This window comes from Anas acuta, chromosome 1 (genome assembly GCF_963932015.1).
Source record: "Anas acuta chromosome 1, bAnaAcu1.1, whole genome shotgun sequence".
NCBI lineage: Eukaryota > Metazoa > Chordata > Aves > Anseriformes > Anatidae > Anas > Anas acuta.
Window position 1 is genome coordinate 173987049 of NC_088979.1, and position 27390 is coordinate 174014438.

At 39.5% G+C, this 27390-nt stretch overlaps 1 protein-coding gene across 2 annotated transcripts in view; it reads left to right on the forward strand.

Moving 5' to 3' along the window:
- Positions 1 to 478: 478 nt before the first annotated feature.
- Positions 479 to 27390, forward strand: part of GXYLT1 (glucoside xylosyltransferase 1) — a 31883-nt gene continuing 4971 nt past the window's right edge. The window contains exons 1-7 of one of the 2 annotated variants that reach the window (XM_068669405.1): positions 479 to 773; positions 8411 to 8503; positions 18466 to 18640; positions 19356 to 19481; positions 20302 to 20553; positions 26452 to 26575; positions 26891 to 27063. In XM_068669405.1, coding sequence (XP_068525506.1) covers positions 607 to 773; positions 8411 to 8503; positions 18466 to 18640; positions 19356 to 19481; positions 20302 to 20553; positions 26452 to 26575; positions 26891 to 27063 — 1110 coding nt within the window. In that variant the 5' untranslated portion in view covers positions 479 to 606. The remainder of the gene's footprint in view (positions 774 to 8410; positions 8504 to 18465; positions 18641 to 19355; positions 19482 to 20301; positions 20554 to 26451; positions 26576 to 26890; positions 27064 to 27390) is intronic. The other variant, XM_068669406.1, reaches the window with a different exon arrangement.

Genomic DNA, 27390 nt, shown 5'->3' on the forward strand with positions numbered 1-27390 from the left:
GCTGTCCCAAAAGGTGGCTGTGTGCAATGTGAGGGTAACACCACAGAAACCCTGACTGACTGATGGCTGTGGGGAAAGCATCGCCTTCACTGCCCCTCTGCCTCTTTTGCTCTTAGGCAAGTGGTGGCCTCACCATCCCTGGGGGTGTTCAAGGGAAGGCTGGACGTGGTGCTTAGGGACACAGTTCAGTGGGTGACACTGGTGGCAGGGCGATGGTTGGACCAGGTGATCTGGGAGCTCGTTTCCAACCCTAACGATTCCGTGGCATAATGCAGGTGAGGTGTGACTGTGCTCGCAGCTTGGCAAGCCAGGCACCTGCCCGGGCCATTTCTTCACTGGGCTTTTCGTCAGGGACAACTTCCCGAAGGCCTGGGCGGGCAGGGAGGGAGGGGAGGAGAGCAGGGGGAGGGCAGGGGGAGGGCAGGAGGAGGGCAGGAGGCCCCGCTCCTCCCCCCGGGCCGCCCCTCGCACGCCGGGGCTGGCGCCGCCGCGCCCGTTGGGCCTCGCGCTGCCGGGAGGGCCCCGGCTGCTGCCGGGCGCCGCTGCCGGGGCCGTGGCGGCGGGAGGAGGAGGAAGAGGAGGAGGAGGAAGAGGAGGAAGAGGAGGATGATGATGGTGATGCGGCGGCTGGGGCGGGTGGCGCTGCTGTGCCTGGGCTGCGGCGTCTGCTCGCTGCTCTACGGCTTCAGCCAGCTCGCCCTCTCCCTCGAGCAGGAGCCCGGCGGCCGGCAGCGGGACCCGGCAGCGGCAGGGAGGAGCGGCGGGGCCGGCAGGTACGGGACGGGGACGGGGACGGGGCTGGGGGCGGCTCCCCCCGCGGGGCTCCCGGGCCGGTCCCGGGGCTGGAGGGGCCGAGCCCCGCTGCGGGCAGACAAAGGGAAGGGGCCCGGGGGGCGAGGCCTGGCGGGGGGAGGGCGCTTGGGTTTGGTTCCCCCCCATGCAAAGCGCTCGGGAGAGGGGTTGCTGGGCTCTGGGGCTGGGGCTGGTGACTTTGAGCGCTCACCTTCAACTTTAATCGGTGACGTTTACGGTGGGATAATTAATGAGGGCACTCATTAAGCGAGCACGGTTGGAGGGGTGCGAGGCTGGGCTGCGCTGCTGCTGCTGCTGCCGGCCTCCCGTCGGCAGAGATTTGGTGTGGCAGAAATTATTGTGGTGTGGCAGGAATTAATGTGTTGTGCTCGGGCGGGCAGCGGGGCCGAGCTCGTTGTCAGGTTGGCTTCGTGGTCCCGTGCGCCTGGGGCTGCCGGAGCGGTGGTGCCAGCGACAACTCTGCGGTGGGACCCGCTGCTGAAGCTGCAGAGAGGTCAGGACCAGGCCTTCGTGGCCCAGCCTAGGTCCAGCAGTGTAAATCTCCACCATTTCCATGCCATGCAACTTCGGTGTCTGCCTCTCCTGCCCTCTCTAACACCCCTTATTCTGCTGGGAGAACAGCTTGCACAGGTGAGCTTTCCTGGCGTGCTGGCCTGCCCGAAACCACCTGATTTTTGGGCAGCTCAGCACTCTGAAATGGCTCACCGTGCAGTTATGAAAGTGACAGCGCTGGTGCCAAGGAGTTATGGAGGATGGCAGGATGACAAACTCTGACTTAATCGTCTTAAAATATCCTGAAACAGCATTCTGAGTTGCTAGGGGTGGAGTTGGCTGAAATGTGAAACCCAACTGTTGACTGGTGTAGCTACTTGAGAGGATGTGTTGGCTTTTTTTTTTTTTTCCATGCCTTTGCTTTAGTTCAGATGAATGCAGACGTGGAAAAAAGTGGGGATGTTTGTTCCTTGCTTCTTGTTTGGGATTACAGTCTGTGAGGAGTCAAAATGCACTAGTTCTAAGGAACATGGTAGCTAGAAAAAAGTTTTATGTAACATTTCATGGGAATAATAAATCAGAATAAATAGAAATGTGAGAAAAAAATCCTATGTATGACTTATGTAGATTAAATATTTTATCAAAACAAGAAGAAAGCTTTTGGTGGGCAAAAGATGGTGATTAAATAATTTTGCATTAGCAAACGTTGACATTACTTTTAGGTGGATCATGGTCCTTAGCAAAAGAACAAACTTTATTTTAAAAGTTATACTTATTAGTTTTTTAAATAGTTTTACTAACACTTAGCGTTTAAGTTACTTTAACTTGAATACCAGTGGAGGAGAACCCCAGCAAGGTTTAAGCAGCTTCGTGCTTGCTGCATTACAGTGGGATGAGATACAAATCTGCACTGTGTTGCAGAGTGGAAAAGCCTTACAGACTGAGAAAGTTATCTTCCAAAGGTGCCACAAATGATTCATACACATACAGTTTCATGAAGACAACCTTTTTGCATAATCAGTGTCTGTTTGACATCTCTGTGGGAGTTCTTTACCTATAAACTGCTGTCAAAGTAAAAGCTGAGGATGAACATCTTCCTGTTGTAAATTGTTGAAGTTTTTATGCTGCTTGTACAAACACCATTTATAAAACTTGGATGCAAAAAAGCTGGGTCCCTTAGAACTTCGTCCATTAAAGGCTTTTAAGGAAAGCATTTAAGGGACTGTTCATAGAAAAAAAAAAAAAAGGTATTCTGTGGCAGTTAAGGAATGACACACCAAATGATGCTTAAGATGCTTATTTTGGTTATTCTCAGGCATTAAATCATGTTATGCTCTTGTGTGATTGATACACGCATCTTGATGAACGTGTGGGTGTATTTCACATTTCATACTTCTACTGTTTCTCTAGTGGAGCTGGAGCCTGATAGTTACAAAGCTGTTTTATGCCTGCTTTTTGTGTACTGCAGCAAAAGATTGGTAACCCTGTAGAGAAAATTCTGTTCAGATAACGTTTTCATCCGTCCTGAAGTTCAGTGTTTCATGTGCATTAATAGTAGCTCTCAGCAGTGAGCTCCTTCAGCTGTTTTCACTGTAAGCTTTAAAATATAGTTTAGCAAAGCAAGTTCAACTGCCATTGAAGGCATTTATGCACTCAGCAGTGCTTTTCTTTCCTCTCAGCTGAAAAGGAAACTCTTTTTCCCAAATAATCTCATTTGGTATATGACATAAGAGCAGAAGGAGCTTGGCCATATTCTGTGATGGGGAAGAAAAGCCAAGATTTTTGGTAGTTTTCAGAAGCATGTGAACTGAAAACTGCAAGCTTTGAATAAAGTTTCAGAATACCACACCTGGAAGAATTTTGCAACAGTGATGATGCTTTTAAGTAGAAAATCTTTAATTAAAAGGGAAGTACCATGTTGAAACTAGAATTACAGGTTGAGGCAAGATCCTCCAATAACCATAACAATTCAGAGGAGCTTGTTGGGTAATCACTTTGGTAATGAGTTGTTTGTTTCAAAGGCTACGGTAGCCTGAGGAACAAGATGACTGGAAACTAAAAGCTCGTGTCTTGAAACTTAGTATAAGTAGCTGTAGAGCATTTCAAGAATTTTAGTTAAATCCCGAGATTGTCCTCATGATTATTCCAGTGAGAAAAGCAGTAATGAATAGTAAGTAGTCACATATAATAGCTGAATGAACAACAGATCTGAACTTGAAAATAGAGAATGCTTAAGTGTCTCCCTCCAGAAGACACAAAGTCAAAATTTGCTGTGTATAGTCAGCTGTTTTTTCCTTTGCTAGTATGATTTATGGATGAGGAAGGTGGCTGTGGAAAAAATGTAGCAAATGTGCATTTATCCACTTTTTTTTTTTTACATGTGTATCATTCAATAACATTATAATCTGCTGTCTGTGGAGGATCCTTTCTAGGCAGTACTCCTCCACATGCTTTCAGATCAGCTAATTAGCAGGCTGTAACTGTGCTTATAAGAAGTGAGTCTTCAGTTAATTTTATCAATATTGCCACTTCAATTAAGCAGATAATCTTCATCTTTCTATTTGGATCCAAAAGGAGTGCTAATCTAACAGCAAGCTTGTGAAAGAGAGCAGAGTTTGTTCTGTAGTCAGCTCCATGAATTCAGTGAGGTCAGTGAATTTGACCCTATTAAAATTACTCATTTTTTTTGTTATGCTCTAGTTTAGCATTTTCATGCAGCCAGGCACACTGTTCTGTGGCGTGTAACTGCTGTCTGACTCTCTCTTGCTCTCTAACTAGACTGGCAAAGGGAGAGTTAAGTGGATTATAGTGCCTGGAAAAGTGCAAGAAGTGTATAACCCAGCAGCTTAGGCAGCAGAGTGGGATGGCTGTAATAGATCTTTCTTCCCTTGTGCTGTAGGCAGCTGTTTGCCTCTGTGTCAGAACGTAACCAGCAGTTGTACCAGAGTGTTTGTCAGCTATTGTACGTTAAGGGGTTGGTCTAGGAACTGTCTAAACGTTTCAAAATGTGAGCAAAACTTTTAAAAGGATAAAGCATGGAATAACTTGAAGTTGAAACTTCATTTAAAAAAAAAATCAGCTGAGTGTGTCAGGTAGCTAAGTTGACTAACAAATGCTGTTTTAAATAGACATGTTATTAGTTAATGAAGCATGATCAAGACTCTTCTAGTAAAGTTTGTCCTGTGTCAGATGTTTTAACATTAAAATTGGGATCTGCTGCCTCCAGTCTAATAAAGCTGTTACTTCTCAGATTAAAATAAATGGAAACAAATTTGGGATATTGTTCAGGTGAAGCTATTCAGAAGAACCAGGGCTTCTCAGTGTGTTTGGGAGTGGAACTGAACGGCTCTTATTTCCTAACTTTTTACTCCCTCATGTATGAGCAGGAAGGAAATAAAGCTGCAGCCTTCCTGTTTTGCTGCGCCAGTCTTTCTCGGTTACTCGATGCTTGCAGCTTAGTGCAGCACTGAGGGATGCAGCAGCCGTGACTCAAGTTAGTTGGCTGCAACCCTGCTTATTTGGACATGCTGCTAAATCGTTAGGAAGCTACAGTGGTGTAAGAGATGCCATCTGGACCCAGAAGTATGCTTGAAATCTATGATCTCCGCTAATAGGAAGCCCACCAGCAAGCTTAACAAAAGGATTTTTTTACCACTGGTTGCTGGGAGATCCTCATGGTGAGAACTTGCCTCGCTGAGCAGAGGGCCTCAGTCAGTGTGAGTCATGCATTGCTAGGTATTTTGCACATACATTAAAAATTGCTCCAAATCAGGTCAAAATGCATACATTTTTGCTATATCTATAAAACTAGATTTTTCTTACTATCTCTTCGTGTTGAAACTAAATTACCTGATAGAGGATATAGGTAGTTGGCTAGGGGAGAGATACCTTGAGCTGACAAACAGACTTTTGAGAATGCTTATCTATGCTACCAATGTATTTCTTTTTGTATTTTTTTTTTTTTAAATTTTTGGCAGTGGTTGGTATCAGTTGTTGTCCAAGCTGGCAGTCTGACGGTGTCAGCTCCGTGCCCCTGTGTCCAGCCCCGCAGCAAAGCTGAGCATGAATTCCCGACAGGCGCCCACACCCACACTCCATGCATACGCATAGGGCTGGCCACAGACAGCAACACAGAGAAAACAGCTCTTGCACAACCACAGACAGCACAGGTGGCCTGATCCTGTTCCCTCCTCTGGCTAATCAGGGTGGAAGCCTCTTAGTGAGAAGCATGTAAATGTACACAGCGTGGGGCCGGGCAGTAACTGGCCTTAGGCTCAGAGAGGCAGGAGCCAGCTGCTGGGCAGGCTGGTCCTGCAAACCAGCAGGCTTGCAGCCCCGGTGTGGTTGCTGGTACTCCGGCTCCCTAAATACACACAGCCAGGCACTGATGGGGATCTGTGGATCCCTCCACTAACCACCCTTAGGCACTCAGTCCTTCTGGCAGCCGGATTGCCTGGTCTCCCGGTTGCTTCATGCAAATGTTTCTTTCGCAGAGCTGGTCCAGTTGGACCTGTGGCCCTAATGCCAGCCAACCCGAAACTCACCAGGCCCCTCTGCTGGCTGACTGGGACCCTGTGGTCCCCCCAGTGGCCACCCCTCAGACACTGAGACTTTTGGGCCTGGCTTAAACCCCTGACTCTTTTCCCTGTCTTTGGTTATTCCCCGAAACCTAAAGGTTATTCCTTTAGATTTAAGGTAAACCTAAAAGTCCATTGCCCCAAATGCCCTTCCCCAGCAGGCCCCCTGCCTGCAGCCCCCTCTCCTCAGCCATGGGGTGAGGCGGAGAGCCGGGCCCAGTGCCTCCTGCCTCACGGCTGGGAGGAGCTGGGGCAGGGCTGCTTGGGTTGCTGGGTTTCCTCCAGCCTTCCTTTTCTCCTCTGTGTTTATGGAGATTAGCCTTCAACCACACAACCCATATCAGGCGGAGCAAAATATCCTAATGCTGGAGGTGGCTGTTCCTGCCCGACTGGTGTTCTCCCAGGTAACCTGTTTGTTGGACTAAACGCACCTCCTTGGCTTTGTGAATCACTTGTGACACTTTATTTGTCTTCAAAGCTTTTCTCAAGTGTTATTCTAGCTTTCAAGTAAAAAAATAAAATCTTCATGAATGTCTTTTTTGAATGAACTTATTGTGAATAGCAGTAAGAAAATGCTGTCCATCAAATTCAGTCTCTTAATCGGTTCTGTGTGAAAGCCATGTGGAATAGCATAGCATAGAGTCAGCTGGGAGATGGGCCTTTTGCAGGAAAAAGGCTAACGTTAGGCAAAGTACATACACCTGCATCTTGGTAACACTTCTCTTTGAAATGAAGTTTATGAATCAAATCCATCGCTGTCAGCTTGTCATTGTGCTAAATGGGATATTGAAAAGTCCTAACGTGGCAGAGGAAGCACTTTGGCACTAATTCAAGCTTGCCCCTTGCCATAGCAGGCTGGATAAGAGTAGCTCGAGGCAGCTGAGAAAAACACTGCTCTTGTGACAGCTGGAAGAAGAATCCCCTGTAATAATAATATGATATAATATGATAATCTTCCAAACCAGAGACTGTTTTTTTGAGAGTCTTTTAATTTTTTAGAGTCTATTAATTTGACCTCAAAATAATGAGAGACAGTACAGAAACGTACTGGAGATTGTAAAGATCATTCTTCAGATAAGCACAAGGTCTTGATGTGCCTTGAAGTTGTTTTTTTTCTTCTTCTTTTCCTTTTTTTTTTTTTTTAAAAAAAAAACAAAAACAACAACTTCAAAGTAACAAAGATTAAGGCAAGAGAGAATCTGGCACGACAACTTGCAGTTTTACACCATTAACTTTCCCCAGAGAAATACAAATATGCACTTACCCGTGTCCGTTACCCTTTTTTGTACCTAGATGTTTATTTGTGGATTAGATTTCTCTAATTCTTGCAAACACATGTATCTACAGGATATGAGGATTTCCTGTGATCTCCACCAAAGAACTCAGCCCCACCAACAATTAATGACACATAGTGTAATACTTTGTGTTTATCAGGTTGTTTTTTTTTTTCAAGTGTCAAGAAATTCTACAGCTTGCCATTTTTGATATTATAGTAGTTATTTAATGTGATTTTTCACAAAGAATTGGCCTTTGCAGTTGTCAGGTTGCCCTGCTGAGATGGTGCTGATTGATTTAAATCTTGCAAAACAAACTTCCAGTACGGTTTTGAGCTGTATCCTTTAATCTTTCCATCATCATTTTTTTGTGTGGTTTTCCTTCTTGCACATTTTTGATCCACAGATACTGATTTTCAGGCAAGGATAAACACCATTGGCATCATGTCACCAGGGCATAAAGATGAAGCATAGGAATTCCCTCAACAGTGCATACCTCTTGCTTTGCAGTATTCCCCATGCTCATTTAAGATTTTAAATCTTGACGTTGATTCCCTCGACGGAAACTTTGAACCATGTGCTTCTAATGCTCTTTGAAGATATTTCCCATATTGCTGTTTAATAAAATTTAGTGGTGGTCTAGCAAACCTTATTTTTTAGTTGTTAGCGTAGCACAAGTCAACAAATTATTAGTTTTGTCATTAGTATGGAGAAAGAAAACTTGTCGGATGTGGAGATTACTTCTGTTTTGTAGTAACCTTTTGTTATGAAGTAATGGAATGAATTGGTGCTGAAAGTCCAGTTTTAAATGAGTTTTGCAGGTGTGCTCTAAATAGTCATGGGTGAATAGGGATTGTGTTTAAATGGGCAATATAAGTTTGGTATTGAAAGGTTGTACTCCTCTGCTTAGGTTAGACAAAGGTACTGCAAAGCCGAGGGAGTTCCTCGCAGCTTTGTGTTGCCTTGGACTTGCACTAAGCAGAGGAGGTAGAACAACCTTAACAAATTCCTGCCCCTTTGTTTCTCTCTAAAAATACATGGAGAGGAAAGGTGAAAGGATTGGGACTGCTCTTCCTTAAAAGAACCCCTCCTGGTTGACACCTCCTCTTTTGTGTTATCCAGGCTCCATTACAAAGGGAGTCTTTTGTCAAGTAATTACCTATTCAAGTTATGTTTGAGCTACAAAGTAATCCATTTAACTTTGCCATAAATTCAGTAACATTCATGTAGGTTATTTTTGTCTTATCCTGTTAGGTGTAAGAATTTGTCTGTATCTTTCTGGAATTCCTATTGGATGCTGCCCTCTGATGTTTGTGGAATGAACTGCTTTTGGGAAGCTGCTTTTAGGTAGGATCTGTTATTAAATAGTACTTTATTGTTTGGTTACAGACAGGTGCAGCTAATATAACAGCAGTTTGGGCTATTTAACAAGGTGACAAAACAAAATCTTTTGATTGCTTCTCATATATTTCACATGCTTATATTATGGTTGCCTTTAGATAGGCTTTCTTTTTGTTCTATGTTTTGAGACATTGTAGATTCAAGAAGTGTTATTACAAAGAATATTATTTTCAGTTGTATTGCTTAAATAAATAAATATTTGTTATTATTGCTAAAAAGTCAATCTGAATATAGTTTGAAAAGTTACCGATGATTTTTTTGATAAATAAAACTTGTAGCACAGTAATACCCATGATGTGACTTGTAATCATGACAGGTAAGCTTAGTTGTTAAGTCCTGGGGTTTTTATTAAAATTCCATATTATATAGAATACGGGGAGGGTACTTCAACCCAAACCACTGAAATGACTACTGCAGAATGCATTTTAAGATACAGTACATTAAAGCATATACTGTGTCCTTAAAGTTTTACCTTTAATAAGAAGTTTAAATGCTTTGATGTGGTGGTTCACGTGCTTTAGGCTGTCAGGTTATGAAAGTAACTTGTAAAGAACTGGAGGAAGCCTTAATCTACTCAAGGTATCTTCTCTGACCTGTATAGTTCTCCTCAGTATATAACTAAGCTTTAAAGTTATTTTTTCTTATATCTAAAATTCAAATGATCATCCATTTTGTGAAGTTTTAGCTTCATAAAACTTAAAATGTTACTGAAAATGATAATCATGGGAAAGATTTTAGATCTGTCCCCGATTCCTCTTTGCCTGTGTGCTTTCAGTGCTTTATAAACTTATCAGTTGCCAAGAAGTGACTTGAAGGTATGGCTTACATTGATTTTTAGACTGTTAGTGAAGTACCCAGTTAAATTGGGACTGCTGAGTCTTTCTCCCTGCCCTTAGTAGCCAGTGTGTCACCCTCCTCTGACAGAGGGATTCACCTGCGTTTCTCTTTGGTTTATTTATCTGTCTGAATGGACTTGGTTCACATCCTTTTCCCTTAAGGTTAACTTTTGGGAGTTTAACATCATAAAGTTTAGTGATGTGGGGGGTAGACAGAGTGCCAGTGCTGTTGTGGTGGGGGGTGTTAGGAGCTTAGTCTGTCCTTTTTCAGAGAGACAGGATGAGATTGTAAGCTTTGTTCATTCATGGACATGTGAGCCAGTGTTGCAGTTGTGCAGTGCTGAAAGGGAAGAGGGTGATATTGTCTTTTGACCCCGTTGCCTGTGAGGATGTCCCCAAACTCTCCACAATACAATGGAAGGTGTTAAATCAGCAGAAAACTTCCCTTCCAGATTTCATGCCGGGCTCAAGGTAAGTAGTGGGAACTTGGAACCAGCCGTGGAGAAAACACCATGCAGCTCCTTCGCACGTACATTCAGCTATAACACATTCTTGTCTATTGAGGATGCTGCAGCTGCCCAAAGAGGTTGAGGAGCTTCCATCCTTGGAGATCTTCCAAAGCCACCTGGATGTGGTCCTGGGCACTGGGCTCTGGGTGGTCCCTGCTTGGGCAGGGGTTGGAGCAGCCTCAGCTGTCCTGTAAATGTTGTGCTGGCTCTAGTGCTTCTTTACTTCCTTAGGGACCTGTCCTAACTTCAGAGGGGTCCACCTCCCTCCCTTGGACTTTAATTCTTGTTATGCTTAATGAGTTCAGTTAGTTTCAGAGAGCTGCATGAGTGCCAGAATTTGGGTTTGTGCAAGAAGAGTGGGGAAGATGGAAGAAAGGAGAAAGTGCTCCCTCTTTGGATGGCAGCAAGCAATTTCAGTGTCTCAGCATTCTGCCTGCTGCATAAGCCTCATTTCCTTGCGTGTGCTGGAATAACAGAAGAGAGTTGCTGTTTGGTTTCAGCTTCAGATATGAGCTGTAATTTTGCTTTTCTCTCAAAGAAAATTGGTGCATTGTGCTAGGTGCACTGATAAGTTGAAGAATTCAGGCCGTTGGTACCATTTTATGCTTCTCAAGTGATGTTGAGTCATTCTCAAGTTTGCAGGCAGATTTTGGAGGAAGAGGAGTAAACTTAATTCCATGCAAGTTTATTAATCGCAGCGAATGAAACCTAGCATTCTCGTTTCCTGATATCATGTGTAAAGCCACTTCAGGATTAACTCTTCAAGAAGATAAATCTTAAACCTTTCTGTGAAGAGGCAACATTGTGACTGAGTTGCATGTGTTTTGCAATAAAGGACTGAAACTTTTACCTTTATAACTTCTACCTGTTATAATTTGATCCTCAGTTCACTGAACCTTTGTGGTGTCATTAAGTGCAACTGTTGTAGTGATGTGCAAAATAAAGGAGAGACTGGGATATGAGAAAAACCTAATAGTTATGTATCTTATTGAAATCTTAGGATAGCTAACTCCACTGCCTGCAGACTTGGCAACAAAGTAATGGGAGTTCCAATGAGTATGTTTTTAATAGAAATGGCATAGTCTGGTCATTTAACCTCACCAATGCTTATCTTGAGTATTCTGTTTGGTTTGATTAAATCCATAAAAAGAGAACAGTATTTATCCAAATCATAAATCAGTTTGTGAATAAAGCTTCTGGTGTTCTATTCCTGCTGTTTCAATAAACAGACTCAAATGAGTTTGTCCAGAGGAGCAGACCACATAGCCAGAGTTTCTTTGCTAATAGTATATTCATAAATTTTATCTCAATGAGATGGAGTATCTCTTTGTCCTTTATCAGTCAAGTTATTCAAACATTGAAGGTTGTTCTTTATCCTCTACATTTTTAAATCTTTCTTTTGAAAATCTTTTTTTTTCTGTGTTTATAACTTGAAACTGTTAGCAGCTTTTTTTTTTCTTCTTCTGAATGTTGGAACTGCAGGTGATGCATTTATCCATGAGAGAGAACTTGGCATAGACATTTTTTGAAATGCAGATCGCTACATCATTTTCACATGAGGAACTGTATATGTTTAATGCATGGATTTGTAAGATTCAGGTTTGTACAACAGAAATGTTGGAGACCCGTAGAGATCTGGAAGTTCGTAGGAGAGGTGTTCATAGACACTTCAGTCTGACTCATGGTATAGCTAATTCAACCTCACTTGCAATCAGTGAGCTCTGAGCAGTTGGTGATTCTAATAATGTTTTTTCCAGATCTTGTCTCTTTAAGTTAGTCTACAATCTATTGCCCATGGGAGTCTGTGGGAAGGATTTTTGAGCCATTCTGCACCCGTGTTTTGTATCAACTTTGTGATTAACAACGCTATTCAGACAGAACATCTTATGTACAGAATATTTCTTGTTAGCTTTTAATTTGATAGAAGGATAAGGTCAATTATTATTACTATTTTTTAAACATATAATGGTTAGATTTTATCTGAAATTTAAACAATGCTGATAAAGATGAAATGAGGCTCAGGTTTTGCATGACCTAGATGATTCATATCCTTTTTGGTGCACCTCTTACGGTGCCCAGTGTGACCTGGCAGGTGTGGCCGCTCATCTGTGCAGTAGACTGAGTAAGAAGAAAATCTTGGAGGTCATTACTGTGGTTATCTGGTCTGTCTGCTTTCAGTTGTTGGATGTTGCTTCTAAGTGGGTTTTCACTTGCATTGCCTAATTAAAAAGGCATTCCACATTTCTTGAGTGCATCGAGGTCCTGGGGATGTGGATAAATTAAAATGAAATGTGAAAGTCCTGAAAATATCTAGCTCGTTGGAGGATGGGACTTTCAACTTCCCTAGTAGATTTTTAAATGGCTAATTGTAACTTCATACCTAATCTACTAATTGAGTTTGTAATTGTAGATGACATTTAGACATCATATGCAGTGGTATCATTAGCGTACTTACACAAAATAAGCTTTGATTAGGGCTTATTTTTAATTCAGTTCTGTGGTAGAAAGTTAAGCTCAGTAAAAACTAGAGTTTTCATCACTTTCAAATCCAGATAATTTCCTTGATCATACTTTCTGTAAATGTGGGAATGATTTCACAGTTGCATTTTGATCAGTGCAGGCTTTGCTGCCTTCTCACTCTGCCTATTTGCTTTTCTTTTTCTGGTGAGTAAAGGCTGCTGGGTCACGCTCTGTAATGTTCAATTGATTTAGATCAAGCACAAAGCATGACAAGAAAAGAGGATGTGATAAGTAAGCCATCCATATTGTATCTACCATTTGTTCTTTTGAGACATACTGTGGTGCCAGATTTGAAATAATACAGGTTGGTTATATGGAAATTTGTCCTGCGTTTTCTGTCCAATTTGATTTGTATTTTACATGCCAATTGCCAGAAGACTTGTATGGGGAAAATATTTGCAGTGATAATGTGGCTAGCTTTTTATACCAAAAAAGAAAACATGTTTGCAATAGGATTCTTTTTTTTTTTTTTTTTTGCAAGAGTAAGAGACTTTCAACACAGCTGAACCTAGCAATCTAATCCTTGATTGAACAACCAAATGGAAAGTTAGGTTAGTGATGTTGAGGAAGGACTGAGACTTAATGAAGCCACCTTGTTTAGGGAGCCGAATGTTGCCGGCATGATGTGTGTGTTGCAGAGCATATGGGAAAACAATCAAAGAAACACTCTCCCAGAGAAAAAACATAGGCAAAACTTGTTTTGAGGTAGAATAACTCTTGTTATTTTTGCATTCTACACATTGTACAAGAACATTCTACAAGAATGTTCACTTGTAACCTACAAAAAAAATCTTACAGTCTAATATTAGCATTGTGTAATGCAGTGGTGCTTGTACGTGAAAACTAGTGCAAGTTGATTGCCCTTTTCTCAGAAAATGATAAATATTTTTAATTATCCTCCCTGATGAGTCAAAATAAAATCTGAAAGGACAACAGCTACAGAGCTGACTTACTGCTTCAGCTATTCATATCACTCTGTATTCTCAGTACCTGGATGCTAACCTTTCCTTCCTTGGCTTCCCCAGCCATGTTAGAGGAGTCAGGGAGGACAGCTGACAGCCAGCGAAGTTGTTCTGGGAGCTTCCTGATAATCCCTAGGCATGTTCTTAGCAGCAGATCAGTGGATGGTAAAAGGAGTTCTTATGCACCAGTGTTTTTTTTTGCCTTTTTTTTTTTTTTGACACAAATGACTTCCTATGACTTCCCTAACGACTTTTTGTAATCCAGTGCCACTATATTTGTATGTGCGAAAAAAGTAAGAGTGGTGGAGAAAAATAAGATACACTTTTTTTTCCCAAGAAGTTCAGCTGAGAGGCACTGAGGATTTGAGAAGAGTACTACCAGTCAACACATTCCTCTGCAGCTTACCAGCAAACTATTACTTTGTAATTTTAATTGACCTAGAAACGCTCATTTAATATACAGTCTGTCATGTTAAACCTCTTTAAATTAGAGGCAGCATCTTGACAGATGGGCTCTGGAAAATCTTGTTGTAGGAGATTCATTGAGCATAACCAGCTACGTTCCTTCTAGGTTGCTGATGCCACAGCAGAATTCATCAGTACAGGATGTAGGTCTGCACTCCAACACAGAGGTACGGCAGGGCACGCCTTGCACCCGTGCTTTTGCTGCTGCTAAGCAGCGTGTTTCAAAGTGCGTGGTTTTGCTCATAATGTTTAAGTGGATTGTTTTTTCTTCATATCTTCTAAACTCATTCGAGTATGTGTGGTGCTCTCAGGTGATTTATTTCCTTTTATTTTTCCTGACACTGACATGTAATTGGAACTTGTTGTCTGAGGATACTCTTATTTGTCCCTAAACACCCAAATCCTGTCATTGCTTTCTGCTCAGTATCCTCTGTTGGACTACAGGTGCATTCTTTGCTCTTCCATTTCAATTACCAGAGCTCCACACACACACAAGCCAGGACTCCCACATCAATTTTGTGAGACTTTTTTCTTCACAAGCTGGAACTCTCAAATTTTTCTTGTTAGTCTATCAGAAAGCCTTGCTAAAATACTCTGTTGTTTTTTCCAGCTTCTCCACTAAGTTTTCCCACACCAAAACATCCGGCTACTGGTAATTAGCAATATGCATATGAAAATCTGCATTTGTATTTTTGTTTCACGTGGTGCCTCTGAATGTTGTTTTTTTTTTAAAGTAAGAAAAAAAAATCTCAAAATTCAGAAACTGTTTTTTTGGAAGTGTCAAACACTTTCAGAACCTTTTTTTTTTTTTTTTTTTTTTTTTTTTTTTTTTGAAGTTCAGTAACAAGTTCTGCTCTGAGGTTTCCAGTCTCTCTGAAAACTTGCTCAGGTCCAGACAAGTTACAGTTCTTCTAAAGTAAATTTATTTTGCTCTTGGGCAGCTCAGCTACTGCACTGCTGCAAAATCTGTACTGCCTGAAGAAGCTGGTGTCATTAGCCAACACTCAACCCATGGTGGTGAGGAGTTGCTGTCTAAATGAACAAGGTTTTGCTTTTTCTGCCTTCTGGTGAGGTAATTACCTCACTGACTGTAGCAGAGAGTGATGGAGAGAAGAAGGGGAAGAGGGTTACGGGGGCTGGAAAAGCCAGGAAGGAGAAGTAGAGAAAAAGGAGCAAGTGAAGGCAGAAGGTTTTGAAAGGAATTAGGGGAAGGATTAAAATTGTGTACACGTAATATTGAAGAAGGGAATGAGACGAGTCACGGCACTGATAAGTGGCTCTGCTGGTGGGTTATACTAATGGTGAAGGTGAGACTGAAGGGCTCGGGCTGCTAAATGCTGCTGAACAGCATAAAGTTTATGTGACTGCAGGAGGAGGGGGAAAAAGTGACTAAAGGTGCAGGCAGTGGAGGATTAGAAATGAGGTATAAGGAGTTAGTGGTGCCCAGGGTGAAGAAGAAAAAAGAAAAGGAGGTTGTGACTGCCAGTGGTGTGTGTGCAGGGAAGTCAAATGCAGCTTCTAATCGCTAGAGGTTGTCTCTTCATGGAGTTTGGAGTGAGAACCACAGTTCTGGAGTTTTATAACTTCTGCTGTAACGTGTCTGACACCTGCTATGTCTCATCCCCTTCTTAGTTGATGATCTCCACGGAGCATGATGGCCTGCTCTTTGAAATGGCTTCTTGCTCCATCTGCTTTGGAGATACAGCTTTGCACTGGGCCCTTACAGATCTCAGTCCAGCTGTTCCCCATAGCGTGCAAATGGAAGTTCAATTTTTTATCTTTTTTTTTCTAGGTTTTTGCCTTTTCAAAAAAATATTTTTAAGCAGAGATTGAAGAAAATTGAACTCACGAAGCCGTACACACAAAACAGATTAGATATGGGCAAAGTGAGTGTGAAAGCACTATAACAAGTTCTTTCTGTGTGGCTTGAAGTGTTCTTTTATTTGCAGATGTCACTAGATGTAGCAATAATTGTCTTTGCATCTCAGTGTGTTTTAGAGCTGCTTTGGCATGATGTTCATCACACCTCATTGATAGAAAGCCACGTGCTACAAGTGGTTCAGGACTCGGCTTTCAGCTGTGCAGTGTGTGTAGTTGGTGCCATTATTTATCACACGACCTTGCAATATCAATGCAGGCTCTTGTGGCTGCAGGGCTTAATTACTGTAATTCCCTTTTTGGTGGATTAGTGATGAGGCTAATCTGGTGCTTGCAGCTTGTTCAGACTACAGCAGTGTGTTTATTTGTGGATTTCAGCTACTCTCATCACATTCAGCTTGCTTTGCATCAGCTGCTTAGTACGTAGTGAAAGGTTTAAATTAGCTTTAGGTATACGAGTTTGAATGGGCATGACTGACATTTAAAGTTATATTTTATACATTTTTTCTGTTAAATTAAACTATTTCTGAGGTTTTGCTGCAGGGCTTCTTCAGTCTGTGGATTAAATCTGCTGAATATAGATGTCTGCATTTGTGTATCTGTGTCAAGTAGGTCTTAAGCTGCTCTTTCAGTTTTAACAGCAGAGTGTGACCCAGGTAGCTAGCCAGTAAGTGGCTAAGAAGTAAAGGTCTGGTGTTAATAGCAAAGTGCTAGGCTGTCCCAGATACCTGCATAGGACCAATAAAACATGATCTTTGAAATAGCCTGTCCTTTTGGGCTGGCACCTGGAGGTCAGGTGGGATATTCTAGAGCATATTAAATGGCACTATACCTATGTAAAACAATTGAATCAAGCCCTAGCTATTTATTTTGAAGTAAAATGAATTGCTGTCTAGGGTTTGTTGCCTGCTCACCAGATCTCCAATAGCTTTAATGAGAGATTGGACACAATTTTATAAGCCAGTATCTTCATTTAGATGCCCAGTTTTGGATCTGGATCTAACCAATAAGGTCTCTCATCCATGTGATTTTAGTAACACCTCAAACCTTAAGACTGACTTAATGATCTAATCAAGGTTTCATCAATCTTACATCCTTGAGTTGCTGGATTTCTTTTAGTACATTTGAAGTATTTCAAATAAATAACTGTTACTTATGGTACCAAACTTCAGCAGTTTTACTATGATGCCATTGCTAGTATTTTGCTTCAAAGAACTCTAAATAATGTGTGTTAATCTTCCATGCCTGAAAAAAAAGCATGTTGGCATTGTATCTCTTGTTAATTTAAAGGAAAAATATATGGTTTCTGATACATTTTAGTTGTGTAAATTAGGTAGAGATTGTGCTAAAAATCAGATCTCTTAATTCATATTTTGGATTGCATCTATGGCAAATTTCTATGAATGGGTGGTATGTTTGCCAAGCATTTCTCTGCTGTTACTAGTTTGGGAAAGTCTTTTCCACCTTCAAAGAATTGTGTGTTTTCGTAACTTGGAAAGCTGTAATTTTAAATCTCCAGATGCTCTTAGTTCTGTTAGGCCATCTCCTCCCTTAGCTGCATGTGAATAGCTCAAGTGTAGAATATTGTTTTAAAGGTTGGCTTTGAGCTGACGTGTATAAAACACTTGAAAGCTTTTCTTAATAGTTAAGTATATGAAATAAATAAAAAAACACAAAGGAACAGTTTTAGCTTTAATATGCCCACAGTGTTCGCTACCAAGCAAACACTAGTGTTTACCTGATGATAATTTTAGTCTGTTGTGTTAAAATGATAGCTTTAAAACATACCTTGTATAATACATATCAGGCGCTTTTCACTGTAATTGTTGGCCAAGGGAGAAGTGACTCCCCAGCTCTCACACCTTACAGTGGTTTTGGGCGATGCAGCTGATCAGGGTGCCTGTGGAATTTGTTGGCACCGCTGGGAGCAGCAGGACATCCCGCACAGCCATTGGAGTTGTTAACCGCTGGGAGCAGCAGGACATCCCGCACAGCCATTGGAGTTGTTAGCTTCACCGCTTTCCAAACCAAGTCGTATACTTGGAAGGGATGAAAGGAGAGGAGAAATCTTTTTTGCATTTTGCCAGTGCTTTGGAGAAGCTCTGAAACATGGTTATGATGTAAGCATTTACTGCAGCGAAGACGGACAAAATATACGTAGATCGTGGAAAAACATTCTTGAACACAACTTTTTAAAAGCAGTGGTATTTCACTTTTGTTAGAGTTTAACTCATTTATATATATGTAAACATGATATGTGTTATTTTTGTATATCTGTGCTAAGTCCAGGGAAAAGGGAGAAAATGAGCTAATAACTCATGCATAGACTTAAAGTGCTGTCAGCCTTTCAGATTTTGATGCAACTTCATGTAGCCTTTCTTTTAGTGTAGTGATTTTGATGGAATTCTTTGCTAGTAATGAATAGTAAGATTGCTAAGAAAATAAAAATGTTGTTTTTTGTTTTCATTTGTTTTCTTGTGTCTAGTTTCTGTATAGGTTTTCCATCTCTTGTTTCTTCCTCTTGGAGTGGGATGGTGGGAGTGGATATGAAAGTAGTTCAGGTTAAACTTAAATCTACGTATAATGCAATTGTTTGTTATGTTCTGTTTAAGTTATCCATTGCTCACTTAATAACATACAGACTATTTTGTTAAATTACATTCTGCAGAAAATGGTAGAGCTTTTTCTTAAGTCTGTGCTAGGAATAATGTCAAATGAAAAACTTATTTTTGTATCAGATATGATTATATGAAAGCACATCCTTCTGAGAAAATGCATCTAGCAGTGGTTGCCTGTGGTGAAAGACTGGAGGAGACTGTCACTATGTTGAGATCAGCCATTATCTTCAGCATCAAACCACTCCAGTTTCATATTTTTGCTGAGGACCAATTGCATGAGAGTTTCAAAGATATAGTAAGTACCCACAACATTTATTTAATCAATTTTTAGTACAATTGGAGTAATGCCTAACAGTTTCCCTACTACTTGGGTAGTAGTTGTTGAATATGGGGCCAGAAAAACAAGGTTCTAAGGAAATATTCAAGTCCTTCATAATGCTCAATGGGGATTTTTTTTTTTCCTTCTGAATCAGCCTTACATTGTTTGAACAAAAGGAAACCTTGGTTTGTGAAGATTGGTAGATGTGGTTGTCTAATCTTAGAGATTTCCAGTTTATTAATATAACGTTGACTGGAGTGGCAGTATTAGAAGCTGACTGGTATATAGCTGTGGAAGGTTTTCCTATTTTTATGCTTAAAATGTCATACTTTGAGTAATTATGGCAAAATTGGGTAAGGCTATTTTAAATTGAGAAAGACTTCATTGATTTTTCTCCTGTGGAAACTAAGGGGCAAAAATGTTTGATGTATTTACTTTCTGTAAATAATAATTATTTTACTTGCACTTGTGTGTGTGATCTGTTGTTAAGTGTTTTCTTCATAGTGACTGCAGATGCCACTTTTTATTCAAGTGTTTTAAGTAGTTGACAGATTTTTGTAGTTCAGGAATCATTTCTGTCTTGGAAGAGAGGTGTTGCAGTGGTATTCAATTATTAATTTAAATGGGAAGTGATTTCTTTTTCATAATAAAATTGAACGCAAGTAATTTTTTTTGTGATCTTTTCATCTAGCTTGATGACTTACCATATGAAGGAAAAATTAATTACACATTATATCCAATAACATTTCCAACTGAGAGTGCGACAGAATGGAAGAAATTGTTTAAACCATGTGCTTCACAAAGGCTGTTCTTGCCAGTAAGTTTCTTCTGTTATTGGACAGCACAGAAGTCTGTGTATCAAGCTATCTTTGGTAATCTAATTTCTGATTAGTTTTAAATAAAGAACTACTACTTAAAAAAGTCACTTTTATGACCTTCTTAAAAAAAAATCCTCTGTAATTACCGTTTTTCCGTGGTATTTTGGAATAAAATTCCTTTTCTCACTTCCTGCGTTATGGCACTATATCCTTAGTGCTGTAGGTTATGTCATCCTCTCAGAGGTACGAAGGATTTATCACATATCTCTTAATTTATTTGGAAAGTTTCTTGCTTTCCTAGGTCTGTGAAATGTCAGGGAAATTAATGAAGAAATAGCCTATTGTTACCAGGGTGTTTTGTATAGCCTTTTCTTTGCTAATCTAAGATTCTTCAGAAATCATACTTCAGGCTAGATGAATTTAAGCAGTGGCAGCTATCTCCCAAATACTGTCACTTCTTGGCGATCCTTACATTTCCCACATTGTTTGAGTAAATGTATAGCAAAGCAAAGGGACGGGAAGACAGGAGCTTCTGTTATTACAGTGTTTCACCTAGCCCACAACCTACTCCTGAGGAGCCTCAGGATATAAAATACAGACTTTGTGTTGCTGTCCTACATAAAACCTGTTTTACTCTACAAAAATTCTTCAAAATGGGACAAAGGGAAATAATAACAAATTTCTGACTGAACCATCAGTCTAACATGAATGTATTTGCATGTGACCAAAACATATTAAAATGTGTAAACTGCAGTAACTTCTGTTTTATGAAGTTCAATAAAACTTTTTTTTTTTTTTTTTAACTTCTTCCTCTCACAGTTAATACTCAAAAACGTGGATTCACTACTGTATGTTGATACTGACATCCTGTTCTTGAGACCTGTCGATGATATTTGGTCTTTTTTAAGAAAGTTCAACTCCACCCAGATTGCTGCAATGGCACCAGAACACGAAGAACCTCGTATTGGGTGGTACAATCGCTTTGCTCGGCATCCCTATTATGGAGTAACTGGAATAAATTCTGGAGTCATGTTAATGAATATGACACGTATCAGGAGAAAGTATTTCAAGGTATGGATGTTGTCTTTGTTGCAATTTCTGTTTTTCTACAACTTTTAACTCCAATCCTGTTTGAAATCCACCTGGGACAGTATTTTATGAAACATTTCTTGTAACTGGAATGATGATTTAAAAATAAGCTGTCTAAAATGGTATCTAGCTTCTATTTTTTTAAAATGTCATTCACTGCAAGGCTTGAATTTCTTGAATTGTAAGTCCATTTGTTTTATTTTTTCTTAGTTCTGCAATATCATGTAATTTATAGCAACAGACTCTATCCAGTCACATTTTTCATTAGATATCTACTATTTTTTCTTCACTGCAGAAATGCTCAGAAAACAGTTTCTGTATACTGTAAACTAACTTTAAAAATGTGTGCATAAAGTAATATGACCAGGAGGTGGTGCTAAAGCATTTAGTAACTTACTTTAACTGTACTATCTGTAAATTTTGATCTTTGAAATCGTAACCAGGTGATTATCAACTTAAGATCTTTTGATTTACTTTTCAGTCTTAATTTCTGTAGAGAAATAACTTCATTTAGGTACTAAAGCAACACGTACAGCAACAGAAGTGGTCATTGCTTCACAGATTTTTCCTATATGATTCAAATACAGAAGTGGTACTATGTGACTCTGCTAGGGGGGGAAAGAACTTCTCTCTGTTCTACTTTATTTTTATTAAACCTACGTTGAAACAGGAAGACATTTGATTAGGAAAAATAATCATACAGTCAGAAACTATGGGAATGTACAGCCTTAAGAGCGGCAATATAAATTTGCAGTAGATGTTACCTTTTTCACCCATTTCAAATTTAAGAAATGTTTGGCTTCCCTCTTAACATGCTTGCAATGCCTTGTTATGGAAATACAGGGAATTTAAGAAAAATAAGGAATAGACTGCCTCAGCTGTAGTTACAGTATAAAGGTACAGTTGCTGTAACTTTCCCATCTCTAACTGTAACTGCAGATACCTGTACGTCTAGCTTGATACAGAAATAAAGAAAAAGTGTTCTGTACTACCAGGTCCACTTGGCTACGGTGCCTAATGGCTCCTGGTCCTACCATCTTTATCTTTTCTGTGTGTTATGAAACTGTGTGCATGTCTACACTACAAATAGAGGCACTGCATATATAATCATGTGTACACATACATGTGCATACATGTGTGAATATAGCGTGATCATGGCATAGTGTGTAGCTGGAGATAAGACTAAAACTGGATAAAGAAGCTTCGGGTGTGTTGTGGCTACCTGGTGTCATCTTTGCAAAGCAGCAGTTAGGTGATAAAATGTGGAATATGCAAAAATATTTAGGAGATGGAAGAGGTAATATAATATGACATTTTATATTTTTATACATGTAGCAGATTTATACATGGTTGGATGTAATCTACTGAATTTCAGTCAGGCCCTTGGTATTGTCCCTCACAGCATCTTTCTGGACAACTTGTCCAACTGTGAGCTGAACAGGTTCATGCTCTGCTGGGTGATGAACTGGCTCAAGGATAGAGTTTAAAGGGTTGTAGTGAATGGTGCTACAACTGGCTGGTGGCCTGTCACTAGCGGTGTTCCCCAGGGCTTAATTCTGGGGCCAGTTGTGTTGAATGTTTTTCTCAATGATCTGGATGCAGAAGCAGAATGCATCCATTAGCAGGTTTGCTGGTGATTCAAAATGGGAGCTGCTGTTGACTCTCTGTAGGGATGAGGGGCCTTGCGTAGGGGTCTAGATAGGTTGGGGCATTGGGCAGTCATCAGTGGCATGAAATTTAACAAGGGTAACTTGTAATTTAGCAAGAGTAAATGACCTGGGATGGAGCAAGGCTAGACACAGACACAGGCAGCTGGAGAGCTCTGCAGAAGGGGACCTGGTGGTGCTGCTTGGTGGTAGGCTCAATGTGAGCCAGCAGTGTGTCTTGGAAGCCAAGAGGGCAAACTGCATTTTGGGGTACAGTAAGTACAGTACATTCAGCCGGTCAAAAGAGGTGTGATTCTCCCACTGTATTTAGTGTTAGTGCGGCCTCACCATGAATATTATGTACAGGTCTGGTCTCCACAGTATAAAAAGGATGTTTAGGTCCTTAAAAGTGTCCAGAAGAAGGCCGCAAAGTTGGTAAAAAGTCTGGAAGGCATGTGTTGTGAAGAGATGCTGAAGACTGCTGGGTTGTCAAGTCTGGAGAAAAGGAGGCTGAGAGGTAACCTCCGTGCTCTCTGCATCTTCCTGAGGAGGGGAAGTGCAGAGGGAGGTGCTGCTCTCTTCTCCCTAGTGATGGATACGTGGGAACTGCACAAGGCTGCTCCAGGGGAGGTTCAGACAAGATACTAAGACAAATTTTCTTACTCTAAGGGTGGTCAAACACTGGAAAAGGCTTCCTAGTGGGGTGCTTAATGCCCCAAACCTGTCAGTGTTCAAGAGACATTTGGTCAATGCCCTCAATAATGGGCTTTAACTTTTGGTTAGCCCTGAAGTGGTCAGGCAGTTGGACTCGATGATCTTTGAAGGTCCCTTCCAACTGAACTGTTCTGTAGATACAGATGCTTTTAAACTGGAAGGGGTATAGCAAATGCTGTAGAGATGGTATGGTGTTTTAACAAAAAGCCCTAGATGAGTGAGGCTGTGTGAAAAGAGAGTTGTGACCTTTATCAAATTCATACGGAAGCATGGGTGTTGCTATACTTAGTGTGATAGTAGGCACCCAAAGAAAGAAATGAGGTCTTACAAGAGCAAACAAGCCTCAGACAGAATAACTCCAGGTAGTGTGTACAAAGGAGAGGTCTGTGGGTATGTTTAGACAAAAGCAGAGAGTCAATAAGACCTAAGCCATTATATACAATTTTTGTGACCACTCAGTATTGCTTAAGGCTATCGTTCTGAGAAATGTGGTAAGCCACAGAAGCTAATTCCTTCTAGAAGGAAGGTTACCATCACTTTTCAGCAGTTTTTCACTGCTTTTCTTGCTTACTTTGTCCTTACCTCTGTTGTTTGTTGGACCCTTCCATGATCCAACTAAATTTGCTAACAGGTGAGTAAAGAAATCCTTCTGCTGGTTTAGTTAAGTAAATCAGTGCTCTCAGCAAAATAAATAAATAAAAAATAATCAAGTGTTAGGCACTGCTGTGTTAACACAAGAACAGGATGGAAGGAAGGGAACTTGCTCTCATATGGCTTTTATGATAATAAATTGGTCAATGGTTTGTGGAACTGCACTTAGTTTCTTTAGATATTACTGTATGATCTGAGTATGTTTCCTCAACTTTATATTCTCCTACAAGCATTAAGAGGAAGATGACCTTAAGTTGTTACAGACAAAATGTCTGTAGAGCTCTTCAGGCTTAGCCAGGCAGAAGTTTTTTGGGACAGAATTCAGTAATGATCAAACTAATTAAAGCAAAGCATATAATAAAAAAACACCTAAGATATCATCTTAACATTCTTATGGATATTTTGTTTGTAGTTCTGCTCTTACAAGCTTTGTTCCACTCAAAAAGCTGACTTTTGGAGGGTTCACAGAGCTTGTCTGTATCAGATTGATGGTATCTCAGAGTACCACAGGATTTAATTTTTTTGGTAAACCTCTCTAACCTTGTTTCTAATTTGTTGGATATTGGAGATGTGGTTTATATTCTCAAATCCTTTAAGGATAATCCTAGTTATTTATTTCATATTTACTTGAGTAACTTTTGAAATGTAATTCTGTTATCAGTTCTGGTCAAGCTCGAGCATTCTCCTTCTCACTTTGACCTCACTACCAAGTTACAGCAGAATTTTACAGGAGGTTATAGAACTGTTTGAGTAATTTCTCCTGCTCAGTGATTCCTACACTGGTTTCATTACACATCAGGGTTAATAAATTAATATTTAATTATTTTCTATTTATGCAAAGGTTATTGAAACATTAGAATTTCTAATTCTTATCTCTAATAACAATATTTGTCAAGTAGTATTGCTGCTAGATGTCTGGCGATGTGATATATGCTCTTACCTCCTTCTTATCTCCTCGGGATATACTCTGCATTTCACTGCTATTAAAACTATACAAGCTAAATGAAAATCATATGAATTAATGGTTTTAACAACATTAAGTAATATTATGGGTTGCTCTAAAACTTTTTTTTTTTGCTTCTTTATATTCTTATCATAGTTATTCTGCTAATGGAATTAAATTAGCTCACGGTTCTTGATTCTTAGCATTGAGTACAAGTTCAAACCTTGGGTCAATATTCCATGGACGGCAAAGTCCATGTGAGGGACTAATCAGTGTGCTTCAGTCTAATTGATTTGCTTTTGAAGGGTTTTAGCCTGGTATTTGGTCTGAGTTTTCTTTTGTTTAATCACATTGCACTGAGCCTAATGATAATTTTTGCTAGAGAAGAATTATCTTGTGTATTTCTTCTGCCTGGTATTGTCAAATACTTGCAAGCAATCATAGTCATTATTTTTTTAAGGGCAGAAGGGACCATAATATCATTCTATTTGGCTTCTAATATAACCTATAGATCTTTTTTTGTATTAATTCCTGTCTGAAATCTGATAGCATTTGTTTTTTAGTCTTCATTTCTGAAAGCCCTTCATATTTCATGGCTGAAATGATTTGAGGAAAGGCTAAAAGCTGAACCGCTAATGTTTCTCCTTTCTATTTGTCAGTGGAAACATTGTATCCTGGGTAGTCTTTTCTGTTTTGTAATGTAGTGGTTTTGTATTCAAATTTCAAACAATACTGCAATTCTGTTGTGTGTGTTCTATTTATTTATTTATTTATTTATTTTTTATGACTTGATTAAAAAGAATCATGGCTATAATCATGAGTCTTTTTTATAATCAACTCATTCAGGAATCTTCTCCCTTTGAGACCTATTGTTATTCCATCCTCAATCTCCAATTTCAAGTAGAAAATAGAGAGAGCAGCCTGGTTCTTTTTTTGTTCTAGCTGAGCTTAAAGGTGGTGTAAAGATGCGAAATTAGCTTTAGAATATGTAACTTCTTATACCACAAATAATAATTTATTTGAGGTTATGCAAAGTTCAGCGTAGGCTGTCTCACTCCAAGTAGCACCTCCTCAGCCAAGACTTAGAAGACCTTTTCCTTTGAGCTGTGATTTTGCTTAATCAACAATTTGGGAAATAAGCAACAGCTGTTGGTTTAGAGTCATGCTGCCTTTTGCAAGAGAAAAGTTGTGTCTTTGCTCTAGAAGTTCAAGTTCAGTAACTTAAAAAAAAAAAAAAAAAATCAGTGAAAATTCTTTCAAAACTTTTGAAGGATGTATGTGGTTTTATACCTTGCTTTATAGCTAGTCTTTTTAGCTGCATTTGGAACTATTTAATAACTTTATATTGATCATTTTGAATCTTTTAAAGACAGCTATAAAACCTGTGTATGCTATTAGTTTGTGATAAAGATGGAGAAAGTGTGAAATCTGAAGTGTGGAGATTTAAACAGTGCCCATCTACTTGGCACACATCTATTAAAATCTGGTTTTGTGTTAGATTCTACTGCTATATAAAACAAAACAAAACAACAACAACAAAACAAAAAAAGCTATTTATTAGAAGTAATAGTGTAAGATGTTTTAGAGGGAGATCTTATGACAATTTAATATGGAATATTAGGGAGTATGTATAGTTTTTCTTATCATAAGATAATTAAATGAGAAATAAAGTGTATTGGAAATGTCCGTAACCGTGTTTTTTTCCCTACATGTGGTCATTAAAAATAAAATAAAATATATATATATATATATATATATATATATATATATACACACACACACATATATACATACACATATATATCAACATGTATAAAACATTTGAGATTTGTAGCTTTGGAAAGCAAATTACAAATTCTGTTGGGCATTTCCTTCTTCATAGGTATAGTTATCTTAAATATGTAAATGTTTTTCTTTGTTTAATAGAATGACATGACAACAGTCCGGTTACAGTGGGGAGAAATTCTTATGCCTCTGCTGAAGAAGTACAAGTTAAACATAACATGGGGTGATCAGGACCTCTTGAACATTATGTTTTTTCACAATCCAGGTAAATCCACATTAATTTTAAGTCTAGCATAACAAAGCTGATCTTTTGCATGACATCTAGAAAATCAGAAAAATAGTTTTAGCAGACTTTTCAGTGCAAATATGCAAGAGACTTTTTTTCTTTTCTAAAAAACATTTTCTAAGTTGAGAAGCAAAATTGAAGCTTGTTAGAGCTTGGTTTGTTGTTAAGTTTTAAAAACAATTACAGAAATTCATGAAGTGCTATTAACAAAAAAAAAAATAGGACAAATGAATGTATCTTCTGAAACAATTTTGATACTTAATCTGGAGTACTCTCTTGTTTTTTTTTGTACAGAAAGTCTGTATGTCTTTCCTTGCCAATGGAATTATCGGCCTGACCACTGCATTTATGGGAGCAATTGTAAGGAAGCTGAAGAAGAAGGTATATTTATTCTTCATGGAAACAGAGGTGTTTACCATGATGATAAACAACCAACTTTTAGGGCTGTCTATGAAGCAATAAAAAATGTAAGTATGTCCAGCATTTTACTTCGTACAAAGTTATTTTATATGTATTTTATGCGGTGCTGCGTGTGCTTTCTTGGTTTGGTTGATACTTCCTTTGCAACAAAATGTTTTTTCTCTTTGAAGTATTTTTTTTAAGCATTTCACCATTTTGTGGTTTACTGTTTGGATAGAATTCCAGTTTGTTCATCTTGTGATTAACATCATCTAAAACATTGTGTGGCCTATATCTAGGTTAGGATTCTAAAATGTTGCCTGCAACTGTAATCTTTGAAAAACTTTTTTTCCCCATTCATTTACTAAGTATGTTTAGCAAACTGTTTGTACAGG